At 38.3% G+C, this 14,791-nt stretch overlaps 1 protein-coding gene across 1 annotated transcript; it reads left to right on the top strand.

Annotated features, from left to right (window-relative positions):
* The first annotated feature begins 13,103 nt into the window (after positions 1-13,103).
* Positions 13,104-14,545, top strand: LOC149555294 (uncharacterized). The gene is made up of 2 exons (XM_089833611.1): positions 13,104-13,702; positions 13,785-14,545. Exons 1-2 carry the CDS (start codon positions 13,190-13,192, stop codon positions 14,028-14,030), a joined length of 759 nt encoding a protein of 252 aa, XP_089689737.1. The 5' UTR covers positions 13,104-13,189; the 3' UTR covers positions 14,031-14,545.
* Positions 14,546-14,791: the final 246 nt, after the last annotated feature.

Raw genomic sequence — 14,791 nt, 5'->3', positions numbered from 1 at the left:
CGACTTTTTACTACGTCCATAAGACAATGCTAGTGCCCTTCCTGCACATTGGATTTTTTCAACCCTCTACCCTTTGACGCATTTGCGAGAGCTTCTTGCTCCGTCTATGTCAACTCCCCACATACCAACTATATTAGTCGTGTGTTTACCTCCCAACTCAACTGTTTTGGTAAATTCTATATTGTAGCTAATGGGTAAAATTGTATTTGAAAGGGCGCATGATGGTTGAGTCACCCCTTTGGAAAAGTATTTGTACACTATCTAGAAAGGACTTTGGGACATCATCGTAATCATATTGTAAGCATTGGAGTGCATATTGCGTATATGAATAAAGTATCTCTTATGTGTTATATCTTACTGTACTACATGTGATAAGTATACTTTTACCCTGTATGGTAAACATTTGGCGTCGTTGCTAGTCGAACTTGGAACAAAGGAAGTGTTATGAAGATTAATGTTGAATGCGCTTAATAAAAATAGGAATAATGTAAAACATAAGGATGAGATATGCACAACACAAGTATTAATTTTAGCACAATAGGCAGAGCGTAGATAGAAGCTTCAGCAGCGTACCAACGGACACCAAGGGGGTGAAGGAGCACAGACGAAGGGAGTCCATTCACGTAGCAGACCGAGGAGTGTCGAGGAATTGCTCGAAGAAACTCGACAACAATTGAATTTGGTTAAAGAGACAAGGGAGGAGTTCCGTAAGTTGTATACACTAGGGGTAGAGAATCCGAACGGAAGGGAAGTAACTCGCACGGCTTGAAGTGCCAAAGGAGCATGAGCGTGGAGTGAACTCTTCATTCCCGATACACTTGATGAACGAATACAGGTAGATAATGAAACAACTTCACTTGAGGAAGATCTTTTCTCATCAGGTAATGTGGTTGTTCAAAGTAGGGCGGTTGTCTGAAGCAGCGCGGTTGTGCAGAACAACGTGGGTACTCAGAACAGCGCGAGTGCTCCGAATAGCATAGGTACACAGCAAGTACCATAGAATCATAAGAAAGTAGCAATGGCAGGACCAAAGGAAAAATTGTCGAAGTTCAACAGTGATGGGACGACAGATCTAATCAGACATTGTAAAACATGTGAAATGATTTGGATGGTGAACAGTGTAACCGACCAAGATGATTGGATTCGACATTTTCTGGTGACTCTACGGGGTGTAGCAATTGATTGGTTTTCGGACGCCGAACCTCAAAAATCAATTACATGGCCGAACGTGAAGAAAGAATTCATAGCAGAGTTCTGACTACTAAGGGATGATAATGAAATTGTGGCAGAAATATATAGTATGAAGCAAGGAAAGAATGAAACAATCTGGGTATATACAAGAAGGCTGAAGGAGCTAGTAGGAAAAATTGAGAGCCCACTGGCGGACGGATTAAAGAAAAGATGGTTTGTTGAAGGGTTACGACCAATACTAAAGAAATAAATGAAAATTGTACCTTCAGTATCATACATAGATGCATATAATCGGGCGATGGATCTGGAAAGTGAGCAAAAAGAAGCACAAATCATTGGGCTCAGAAAATTCATCTTCAAAAAGTAACAACAGTGACGAAAAATCAAGTAAGAAGGTACGAGCATTACAAAAGGATATGCTACGAATGATGGAGTTTAAAAATTTGAAAAAGAATCCGGACTTGGTGAAAGGGGAATTGTGGTGTACAGACTATAAGGAGGGCTATACAAAGGGCTCCTGCCCAAAAACATAATTTTGCAATATCTACCAGATTGCGGGATATTCCACCAAGGAATGACATTCAATATGAAGAGAAAGGGACACCAGCAAGTGTTACTGATGCAGGAAGTGTCCACTATAGGGCCAATAAACAAGAACAATGACACAACCTCTAGAGGATACCATAACAATAACTGACAGGGACAAGGTGGTAGTAATAATAATAATAACAATGGAGGCCGAAGTTGGATACAGTACGACTCAAGTGGACGGTCGATGATACAATGCCATGTGTGTAACCTCTGAGGGCACTTCGCCAAAGACTGTACCATGAAGGAAATGTCATAGCTGTTATGTAGATGGTGTGTTCCAGGAGACCATGAGGATTCAAAATGCTTGAAGCAAGGGGTGAACCTGTTAAGCATCGAAACATGTAATGAGGAGATACTAGCCATCACTCATGAACAAGCAAAGAAGGCAATATACCCTGATGCAGGGGAAGAAAAGAAGAGGTTGCAGCAAGCACGAATGGAGTTGGAAAATAAATGGAAATGGAAAAGCTACAAATAAAAGACACTGTCGACACCTCGAAAAGGAACCTGACAGAACAAAATATTATAAGGTAGGTAATGCAAATGGAAGTTCCTATCAAATTAAATAACATTCTTACAATGCCTTAGTTGGGGATGACGATATTGAACTTGACACCACTCCTGAAAGCAACAAAAGAGATAGGAAAGGAGGGCAGAGGAGTGACTGCAACAAACCCAATGCTATTGGCACTCACTATAGGGAGACATCCGACAATAGTAGAGATGGGTATCTTGGGAATCGTACTCACGGACACAATCGGCAACAAAGGGTCAGGACTAAACGTACTACTAGAGGATATATGGAAAAATTTGGGACAACATATGTTGTGGCCACCTATATCTCAATTACTCATTGTTGATCAACGCGGGATTAAGCCCTTAGGGACCTTGATGGAACAGCATGTAACTATCGGCACACAACCATTCTTATTGCATTTCATGTTTATTCTGTTAAAAAGAAAAGGCTATGACGCCATCCTCAGACGGGGCTAGCTAGTTTAGGAAAAGGTGAAACTTGATTGGAAGCAAAATACCCTATCCATGGAAGGTGGAGGCCGGAGATTTATAATCGACCTGCACACATGGATGGTAGCTGAGGAGGCAGCATCAGATTTCGAAGGTGAAGGTGTAGGTGACGATGAGGGAAAGAAGATAATGGAGCCTGACAAAGGAGTATTCGGATTAGGAGGGTCAAATGACGACGACCTAGACTTGGTGAACGACTTACTCCATTGGCAAATGGAGGATTACAAGCTCTTTTTGAGCTGTAACATGTTGGGAGTCAAAGAGGGAAAAGAACAGAACGAGTTTCCAAAGGAGTATAGCGAAGTGAAGGAGGGAGAAGAACATGTAGATGAAACATCGACGCATACATTTAGTGATGAAAAACCTATAAAGTATGAAGAGCTTATTGTAAAGATGATGAACTTAGGAGATGAAGCCAATCCGAAAAATATCTTTGTGGGAGATGACTAGAATCCAGGCCTAAAGGCAGCAACATTCAAAGTATTTATGGAGTACAAGGACATCTTTAGATTGATGTATAAGGATTTGAAAGGAGTACCGCCAGAGTTGTGTCCACTAGATACCATTGATAGAAGGTGCAGCACCTGTACAGAAGCAGTCGTATTGAATGAAAAAAAATTATGCCGCACGGGTCACTAATGAGATCTACTAGATGTTGGAAGCGGGAATTATTTTTAAGGTGTAGACAAGTGAGTGGGTATCACCGATTGTGATATCTCTGAAAAAGGACACCACATAGATAAGAATATGTGTAGACTTGTGATGCCTAAATGCAGTAATGATTAAAGATCCATTTTCGATACCATTCACCGATAGCATTCAAGAAGAAGTTGCATCGTATGAAATTTATTCATTCATGGATGGCTTCTTTGGATACAACCAAATATCCATCATGGAAGAAGATAGGCTGAAAACAACATTCATAGTGGAAGATGGAGTATATGCCTATAATAGGATGTCATTTGGGCTATGTGATGCTCCGGTAATGTTCCAAAGAATTATTTTACACATATTTGATAAAATGTCTGTCGAAAACTTTAAGGCATTCCTAGATGATTGGTCAATATTTAGCGTAGAGGATAAACATATAACAACACTTGGAGAATGCATGGAGAGATGTAGATGGGCGAGACTGGCACTGAATTCGAAGAAATGCAGGTTCATGGTGCCATAGGGGAAGCTAATAGGACACATAGTCTGCAAAGCAAGATTGAAGACGAATCCTAACAAAATTCGTGCAATCTTGGATATGCAATTGTCGACGGATGTATCAAAAGTAAAATCATTCGTTGGACATATTGGATACTACTGGAGGTTCATCAAGAACATTGTGAAAACATCCTACCCCTTGGACAAACTTACCTGCATTGTATAAATGGGAAGCGGAGTAGAAGAAAGGTTTCAATGGACTAAAAATGAGGTTGGCCACAACACTGATTCTAGCTTATACAAATTGGGATAACGAGTTTCGTGTTCATGTTAATGCATCGAACTACGCGATTGGAGCAATACTAGCACAGATAGGTGACCACGGACTGGATCATCTAGTATACTTTGGGAGTAGAGTGTTATCTAAAGTGGAGAAAAATTACGGTACTTCAGAACGAGAAGCACTCGGAATGGTGTACGCAGTATAGAAATTCAGGCATTATTTACTAGTGACACCATTCATATTTTATGTGGATCATCAAGCATTGTTATACCTTGTGAACAAACCAATAATCCAAGGATAAGCAAGTGGTTGTTATTGTTGCAAGAATTTACATTCAAAATTGTGGTATGGCTAGGAAAGAGTCGTGTAAATGTGGATCACTCGTCAAGGGTAAAATCAAGAGAGCCACCAGAGGGAGCCAATGATGATTTTCCTAAGACGCGGCTATTTCACATTGCAGTATTGCCATCTTGGTACATGCATATCGGAGAATATCTATCGAAGTGATAGTTTCCTAGAGAAATCTCGTCGAACGAGAGGAAGAAACTGGTGCTAAGGAGTCGAACATTTTAGTTGATTAATGGGTTACTATATAAAATGCGACCTGCCCATATTTTGTAGCGGTGCATTCTAGAGGAGGAAATACAGAAGGTGTTGAAGGAAGTGCATGAAGGACCAGCAGGAGGACACATGGGATTAGATACAACTGTGCAGAATACACCTCTAGCAAGTTTATGGTGCCCAACTGTGCACAATGACGTCAGAGAGTGGGTTGTTGCATGCGATACATGTTAAAGAGCTAGAAAACCACTGAAGAGAGACTTCATGCCTTTGAATCCTTCACACACACAGGAATTATTTGAAGAATGGAGGTTGGACTTTGTTGGACCCCTCAAGATAAGTAAAACTAGAGGATGTAGGTACATTGTGGTAGCAACGAAATAGCTAACCATGTGGGTGGAGGCATGGGCACTACCGGACAACTCTATGGTAAGCATAGCTAAATTTATCTATGAGTAAATAATCACAAGGTATGGGAATCCGTTACAATTGACAAGCGACCATGGGGAACACTTTGTCAATCATGTCATCCGACTACTCACTACAAAGTTCAAAATTTATCATTCATCGTCGAACCCGTACTACCCGAGAGACAATGGAGAAATCGAAGCTATGAACAAGATCCTGGTCAGGGTGATTTATAAATCTTGTGTAGTCGAGGGAGAAGATTGGGAAGAAAAAATACCATCAGCATTATGGGAGTACCGCACTTCATATAAAGTAACTACGGGACACTCTGTTTTAGTTGATGTATGTGTAGGAGGCTGTGGTACCAATGAAATTCATGGTATCGAGTTTAAGGATAGTGATCGAGAACAAACTGGGAGATATGGAAAGTCTGAGAGAGGTTGTACAATTTAAATAAACTGGATGAGCACAGACTATAGGCACAATGGGCCACAGAAGTTACACAAAACAAGCCCAAGCATTTAAAATTGAATAAATCCAAGCTAGTTAGTTTTGAAGAATAATGGGCAGAACAAGATCAGACCAGGAAAGTTCAAAGTGAAGTGGGGAGAACCATACAAGCTACATGAAGTTGGTGATAATAGAGCAATCAAATTATAGACGTTGGATGGGAAGGAAGTGCCTGATGCAGTGAATGGGTCGAAGTTGAAAATCTACCATGAAAGAAATAACACACCTCTACATTCGAACAACTCGGAGAAAATATAAAAATAATAGATAAATAATGTAATATGTTAATAAAGAAATGATAAAAGAGTAAACTAAAGGCCATATTATACATCGTACGGTCAAAAGACTTGTCTACAAGAGATAACTATATCGTACAACATTAATAAAATACACGTATTGAGTGCAAGAAAAGGTGGAAGACATTGTACAGTCACCAAGTGGAAAGAATATGAGACCGTACAGTCATTTTAGGATAGACAGCTCACCGTGCGGTAGCAGTGAAACATAGGAGGAAAGCTCACCGAATGGCCATCTAAGGAGGAAAGTTCATCGTACGGTCATCTAGGAGGAAAGTTCACCTTACGGTCATCTAGGAAGAAAGCTCATCGTATGGTGCATTGTATAGACACTTGTGGGAGGATAGAACCAATCGTACAACCGTACGGTATAGGAGGAGCATTATAAGAAACATAACCACTACTCGTACTTCACACAATGTCATGTCCTCTTTTTAGCTCTGTCTAGCAGTGACATGAGAGTTAGCCTATTATGGAGTCTCGTAGGTTGGCAATGGTGATTAAGGATTCAATTAGGGTTTTTAGCATCCGGATTTGGTATTACAAGCAGTAGTAGATTAGTTGAGAGTAGTTCCTTGATTTTAGAAGGCAATTCCTTGATTGTAGGAGGAGATTCCTACCTTTTAGGAGGTGGTGACGTTTCCAAAGTTGAGGTTCTACGAGATCACCCCCTGGTCTCAATTTTAGGAGATTTGTGTGTGTTCCCTATATTTTAGGAGTATCCATAGATTTGAGGGTGTGACTACTAGTTGGCCCATGTTGTCCGGCATCAGTCACGAGCAAGTGAAAAACTCAACTTCATGTTTTAGAGGTGTCTGGGTTGTTCCTTGGCTACTTGGGAAATATTTTAATATATTTTAAATTTCTCCTAAGTTACCATTTTAATAATTTAAATAAGGCTAAGTTTTTAGTCATTTTGGAGTAATAAGGAGTTTTTTGGTTCCATTTGGATCGATTTTCCTATGTGTGATAGCTCGTTGGAAAGAGCTCAATCTCTAGTATTTGATTATCATTTGTTGGGACTTATTTAATGCTTGGAGCTATCTGTCATTAATAAAGTAACAATTACCTTCTATTTGGACACCTTTATTAGGAAAATAATATTATATTATAAAGTTCAAATGCAATCTACTTTAGGGTTCTTTTAGGGTTCAAATTGCCCTGGAGAGGGGATATAAGAAGGCGACAACCTAAAGAGGAGTATCTTTTATCATTTTATCATCCTATTTTGGACACTATTGCTTTGGAAGAGCATTCCTCACTTGGGATGCAAACCCAGGTGTTGAGAGCAGATTTGTTGGGATGTAGCCCTCAACAAGATCAGATTTGAAGGTTCTTATGCATACAATTGGATCAAGGCAGTGGATCAGTTTCTAGTATTGCAATTACACTTTGTAGGTAGTGGATTTTTACGGAAGGCGGCCACTTTGGTTCAGCTTGGCATCAGCTTGGCATTTATTACAGGAGCTCACTTGGATCCCATTTTCAGCTAGCATCCATCTTGTTTGAAGCACATCTGTATTGGTATTATTCTGGAATAAATTAGACTCTGCTGGTATGGTTTTTGAATCATTTCCAGATTAGTATGTATTGCTGCATATTATTTCTATCACTTCTATTTATCAGTTGTTGTTTATTCATTGTAATACCTATATTATGAAAAATACTAAAAGAAACAACATTCTTCTGCAACTTCTGTCAGCTCTATAAGATCAAAGAAAAATCTACAGGAAAATATAATTTATATAATTAAATATTGTGGCAGCAGCAGAGAAAATATCCATTTGGGATATTTCACACAATCAAAAGAGCAAAGAGACCGTACAGAGAAAGAGTAAAGAAGACCACCATACACCGCACGATAGACACAAAGATTGCAAGGGGCAATCAGAGGAAAGCACTGTACGGTAACAAGGAGGGCATAAAAGATAGAGAAACATCATTGTACGATCAAGGGACAGGTTAGTACAATTACAATATTGCAAACAAGATAAGTTGAATCCCGTACAGAATAAACAAGGAGTCATACGAAGTGTCATACGGCTTGGAGGCCAACGGATTCAAAGCATCATACGGCCAAGGAGTGCTACTAATCAGAAGAAGAAAGTTTGACCAAACGGCCAGCAATTGGAGGAGTCACCATACGGATAGTTGTGGAAATAAGAAACCAACAATACAACCATATGGTGTCAGAAAACCTTATAAGAAACCCAAGCTCATTGTATAGTCTTCACGCAACAGAAAACATAAGCACCGTACCAAGGAGGGACAAAGCTACAAATGCTACCATATAGTGTATGGACGTACATTGAGTCTAAGTACAGAGGGAAAACGCAGCTATTTTCATAAATGAAGGAAGGTCGATATACATTCAGGAGGACGTAGAAGATACTCAGTCGTACAGTTTAGAAGAAGTGTTGCATATGTACAACCAAATAAGACATTGGAAGGAGGAACTATACGGACATCAAGGAGGGACAAAGCTACAAATGCTACCATATAGTGTATGGACATACATTGAGTCTAAGTACAGAGGGAAAGTGCAGCTATTTTCATAAATGAAGGAAGGTCGATATACATTCAGGAGGACGTAGAAGATACTCAGTCGTACAGTTTAGAAGAAGTGTTGCATACGTACAACCAAATAAGACATTGGAAGGAGGAACTGTACGGACATCATTAGAAGAAAAAGGGAAGCTAGAAATAAGTGTGTACAGAGGCAACTGACCTAAGGGCCCGTTTGGTTGCTAGAATACAACTAGAATAGGAATTGAGAATTAGAATATAAATTGTTTTCTTTGTTTGGTGCGTGGAATAAGAATAGAGAATAGGGTTACGTATTCCTATTTTAGCCCCAAAATGAGCTTTTGTCCATTCCAAAAAATACTTGTAATTGGCTTTTGTCCATTCCATTCCCAATCCAACTTATCCAAAATTGATAATCTATCGGGTCCGTGGTTGGAAACTCCCACTTGTGATTTTTTTTTGTCGACCAAAAACTCCTGCCATTTTGGTGTTTATGTGGGTTTTCATCTGCGTTTGTTCATCTTCAGAGGTGTTTAGCTGGGTTTTATCTGCGTTTGTCTTCATCTTCAGAGGCTCTTCCTCCTACTCTGTGATTCAGCTCTGTCAAAGGTGCGTAAAACATTTTCATCAGTATAGTTTATATGTTTGTTTTCTTGTTTGTGAATCTTGCATGGACTGTGATTTATGGACCACAATCTTGCATTTTACAGACTGCATTTTATGCATTTGCGTTTTATGGACTGTCATCTGTGTTTGCTATCTGATTTAAGTTCTGCAACTTCGTCAGCATGAATTTAGGTTTCACCCCTTTGTCTTTCCTTGAAGGGTAACTGTATTTGTCTTGTTTAGAGTTTATAGTTTCTGTAAATACTCTCGCGAATGTGCTACTATCTCTGCACTAATAATGCTTGTATGCCATTGTTGCCTTTCCATAAACCATTTCCCGTGTCTTGGGCGACATCGTCTCCACCTCCTTGGAAACCATTTCCTGGGTCTCGAGACGAGTTCAAAACAAGTTCTGCATTGGCTGCTGATAATTTCACTTTGATTTGTTTTCTGGTGTTTACTTATTTGATAGGCTCTGATGTCTGTCGTGCGTTCAGAAAACAGGCTAGTTGGCTGCTTGGTAAGGCTTTTGCTCTCTCTGGCATTACAGTACAGATAATTGTTTGGTGGACCAGTTTAAGCAATATTCAAACTCATTATGTGAGACTGGTTCGTGGTTTGATTTCAGATCGTGAACTTGTTGTTAGTCGAAGAGTGGCTGTGTGTGTTTTTATAGGGTATTTGCTGCCTAGAATGGCAGCTCCAAGTGTCAGAGTCTTTGGAGCTTTAGCAATTACTATATGTGCCCAAATAGTCTCCGAACTGCTCCTTCTATACAACCCAACTAATACAAAATCTCCTAGTACAGTACAAGAGTTGAAGAAGTACTACTCGCAAAACATAACCAGATCCGAAATTGTAGATCTGGTTTTATTTATTTGTATCAGAGTGCTTGGTTTAATATTATGTTGCACTGTTTTAGCCAGTCAAACCATTCGTGACCTTTTGGGACAAAGGGTTTCTGCCATTGCTGAAGAGTGTATTGGAAGAGACAATTTTGTATATTAACAACAATCTATAGCTGTAAGTAATAGAGTCTTCTCATGTCACGAGGTGTAGGAAAAACTCTACAGATAATGATGATGTGCTTCTTGTAGCTACCTTTTTGCAGGAGGAATAATTATTAAATTCTCTGCAGTTATGTGTATCTGCACATCACTTCAAATTATCCTTCTACAATGGCAATAAATACCCAAGATACATTCATAGATAGATGAGTTTTTAAAGTGCAAGAGGTTGAGTTTGGTAAAAAAGGCCTTAAGCCTAAAACTGAGGTCTCAGTGTGTAATATATGGCTTCTTGTCCAACCCATGACCTCGAATCTGGCCTCATCACCAAGCATGTAGACCTAAGTTTAGTAACTATGGCCTTAATTTCAATGCACAGACCTAACTTTAGTGAGAAAATAGCCTTCAATAGGCCGGCTGCCATAATCTCAAGCATGTGGTCTCAAATCTGGGCATATATGCAATAGGCAAGGCCTTATATATGTCTTCGGAAATGAGCATTGAAAACATATTAACCTATTCAAATCTTTCAAAGTACAATATTTCTCAAAGAAATAGAATAAGGAAACACATTATTATGGAGACCATCTTAATGTAAAAGACAACATTCTAATACATAAGAACAGTAATTCCATTCAAGAAATTAACTCCATTAATATGTCCAATAGAAAGTGCAACAATATTTAAGTGATAAATTCCTCTTAACTGAGTTTATGTTTAAACAAAGTACAGCATGCTATTCTAGTTTACGGTAAGGAAAAACATAGCTTAAATAGAGAAAAAATAAAGCAGACTTCTTATTAATTCTAAAAATAAACTAAATCAGACATATTCATCTTAAATGTAAGCACTGATATTACATTGTCCAACTGTGATTCTAATTCAATTCATAAAAGTCTAACTTGCAATACCCTAACACAGTGACCCCAACCTCAAATTTTAATCATCTTGGTAAATGCACAACTTAGGTAAAATATATTGATTAAATTGGAGTGGTCGTCAGCTGCCAACAAAATCTAACTATAAATAATTTCATACTCTATAATTTTACATTCTCTTGTTGCTGATCTTACTTCTTACCTTTCAGCAACAAGAGAATGGGAAATTATAGAGTATGAAATTATTTATAGTCAGATTTTGTTGGCAGCTGATGGCCGTAAATGTGTGGGCTCAATCTTCATGAAACAAACCCAAATCTGGGCTTAATTTCCAGCTTGGAGCCTTATATTCAAATGTGTAGGCCTTTAAATTCAAACACGAGTCCCAATTTCAAGTGTGTGGGCCTAAATCAGGCCTCAATTCAAATGTCAGGCCTTAAATTCAAACATATGGCCCCTGAGTCCAATAAATCTGGCCCTAAGTCCTAACGTGCAGACCTAAATCAGTGCTTCTGAACACCCATACAGTATCCCTTGGTGACGGTGACTTGCTTCTTCCACACTATTCCTTTACATGATTTATATTCTTATATACTCACTATAAACATCTAATAACTATTTAGGCAATTAAAGCTTAGATTCTATAAATATATAGAGAGAGAGAGAGAGAGAGTCCACTACATCTCCTTTTCCTCTAGCCCTTCCATGGCTTCTACACATGCTTATCCTATTTAACTTTTTCATATCATACTTAACAAACCCAATTAAAATAAAACCTCCTTTTACAGCAGGATGTACATATATGGGTAACAAGAAACTAAGATTCGACAATGTTGCAGTGGATCATGTTCATGTTTTCTTTTGTAGCTAAATAAAGGACCGGCATGAAATAGTTAAACATAAGATTGTGTAAGAGAATTTAATAAAGAATGGGAATGTGAAGGCCAATAATGGAAGCTCTGTTCATACAAATGTTGTGGGCTATAATGCACAACAAAAAGTGTAAGGAAACAATTAGTTGGCACGGTGATTTTTAAAGACATTCTCTTGCACCACATGAATTGGATTTGCTGTTATTGTTAAAATCCAATATTGTTATGAGCACATGTATATCTGATATGTTCTCTAACATGTTTTGGTAAAATGAAGTCCATGACAATGGTTAAATAGTAATGAGGTTTATTTGAAAGACGAATTATAAAGATTGCTACTCTGATAGAAAATGTTAGGAAAAAAGGAAAAGTATGGACATTGCAACTCTTGATATCAAACTCAGAGAAGAGATTATATCTATTTATGTCAAAGGTAGCTTGTAAAAAATGTTTACAAAAAGATTATAAAATGTTTGCAACCAGTTTTGCTTGCTGATGTCCATGCTCTCTCTCTCTCTCTCTCTCTCTCTCTCTGTGGAACTGCTAGGTGTATTCACCTTTTTGGAAGTTACAACTGCTGCTGTTGCTCTATTATTTTTTCTGGAGCTGCTGCTCTGTTCTTGCTACTGGGTTTTAACTATAATATGTCCTCATGCAACAACTTCTCTATTTTAATCCTTTTTGGATTTCTGTTCAAGAACTGACTCCAATCTAAATGCTAGTAGTTAGGCCTCAACTTGTTTTTGAGGTAAGTCTGTTTCTTTTAATTGAGTTGATGAAGTAATAGATGGACCAATTCTTATCTGCAGCCCATAGATGAACCAACTCTCATTGCAGTTGTTTCAGCTCTGGTGTGTCCTAATGAAATTTCTACCATTTGATGGGTTTTTTGTGCAATAGAGGCCCTATTCGTCCTAGTGTCTGCTTTGTTGAATGTAGGATGTTGAGGCTAAAAACATTCAGGATACATTCAGCTAGGTCTAGTTACATACCACTTCTTGTTAGGAGCACAGGTAGGCATATGAAGTGGGTTGTTCACTGTATTCCCACCTCTTTTTGACAATGGGCAACATTCTCCTCATAGAATTTCAATCTAGGATACTTGTTATGTTCTTTATGCTTGTTATATATATCTATTGATCTATGCATCTATGTGTCTATGTACCTTTATACAACATTGTGGTAGTTTTAAGTATTGGTGTTTATATATTGTTTAGATATCTCTTAACAATAATATGATTCATGTGACCTAATAGATCGATGTGTTTCCATTGTAGGTCATTTGATGGATCTTATTGATGATATACAAGTCCAAGGGCATATAGTTAGGAAGATCAAGGTCATGCGCTTACTTGCTGTTTTGCTTGCCAATATTGCAGTTTTAATAGTAGCATCTTCCCAAGAGGCTAGAAGAGATAGGCATAAGCAAAGAAGAGCTGCATGTCCTTTTTATAAGCGCATTATCCATTCTAGTAACACAGATTGCCATGACCAAATATGCATGAGTAGAGTAGCCTTCTTTCACTTGGCCAAAATTCTAAGACAAAAAGGGAGCATTGAAGATACGACAAACATATCACTAGAAGAACAACTAGTGATGTTCCTCCACACCCTTGGCCACAATCTAAGGAATCGAAAGATTGGCCATAACTTTGGTCACTCAAAAGAGACAGTGAGTCGACACTTCCACGAGGTCTTAAAAGCTATAATAGCACTTCATAACAATTATGTTTTACCCCTTGTTGCAACCACTCCTCCAGAAATTGCTGGGAAGGACCGTTTTGATCCATATTTCAAGGTAACTATGCTATTGGCGTGTATTTCATTACTAGAGACTACATATAATAATTTGTATTTGATACTAATATTGATTATTATAGGATTGTATTGGTGCACTTGATGGAACTCATATGCCGATTACTGTTGATGTGGACATGCAAGCAAAATATCGTGATAGAAAGGGTAATTTGTCACAGAATGTTTTGGGCGTATGTTCATTTGACCATAAGTTTCAATACCTTCTTGCTGGTTGGGAAGGGTCTGCTGCAGATAGTCGGGTGCTTGCTTCAGCCCTCTCTAGAGCAGATCCACTTGTGGTTCCCCTTGGTATATTATATTTAATATGATTATATTCAAATTAAACTAAACCAAAACTTTAATGCTTTATTTTGAATATAACTTTAATTCTATTTGTGTAGGAAAATTCTATTTAGTTGATGTCGGGTACCCAAATGTACCAGGATTTCTTGCTCCTTATCGGTGTACATATTACCACCTAAAAGAGTTTTGCAGAGCAAACCCAGTCAGCAATCCCCAAGAGTTATTTAACCACTGACACTCCTCTCTTAGGAATGTGATAGAGCGGACATTTGGTATTTTCAAGCAACATTTTCCTATCCTAAAGCATGCAACATCCTATAGTATATCTACCCAAACAAAGATTGTTTTGGCATGTGGCATACTACACAACTTCATTACGATGGAGGATGGTCTTCCATCCATAGTGGAAATTGAAGAGGATGATGATCGTGTTGGGATAAATGTGCCAATTCTTGAGACTTATGGGATGAATCAACGAGATAGAGATGATTGGGGGAGATTTAGAGATGATATAGCACAGAGGATGTGGGAAGATTACAACTCTCGAACTTAATTGTACCACAAAATATGAACATTTATTTGCACTTTGTATTTTCAAGGATCATTTTATACTTCACTATTCCAGACTGTCTGAGACAGAAATGCATGATGAAGAATATATAGCTGAGAAAGCAATGCCATTAACTATATTAATTTTGATTGTTAAGTGATGTTTCAAAGCTATTCAAGGTGTACGAATTGGATAGTTAATATAATGATTTCAATTTGGGAAGAATTTGGTGGACTG

This window comes from Cupressus sempervirens, chromosome 5, assembly GCF_028749045.1.
Source record: "Cupressus sempervirens isolate cs-2001-9-10 chromosome 5, ASM2874904v1, whole genome shotgun sequence".
Lineage (NCBI taxonomy): Eukaryota > Viridiplantae > Streptophyta > Pinopsida > Cupressales > Cupressaceae > Cupressus > Cupressus sempervirens.
The sequence above is the reverse complement of the archived record's forward strand: the minus strand, read 5'-3'. Positions and strand labels throughout refer to the sequence as shown.

Coding starts and splice junctions, on each gene's coding strand:
- LOC149555294 (XM_089833611.1), top strand. CDS start 13,190: ATGGATCTTATTGATGATATACAAGTCCAAGGGCATATAGTTAGGAAG. Junction 13,703..13,784: donor GTTTTGATCCATATTTCAAG/GTAACTATGCTA, acceptor TGATTATTATAG/GATTGTATTGGTGCACTTGA.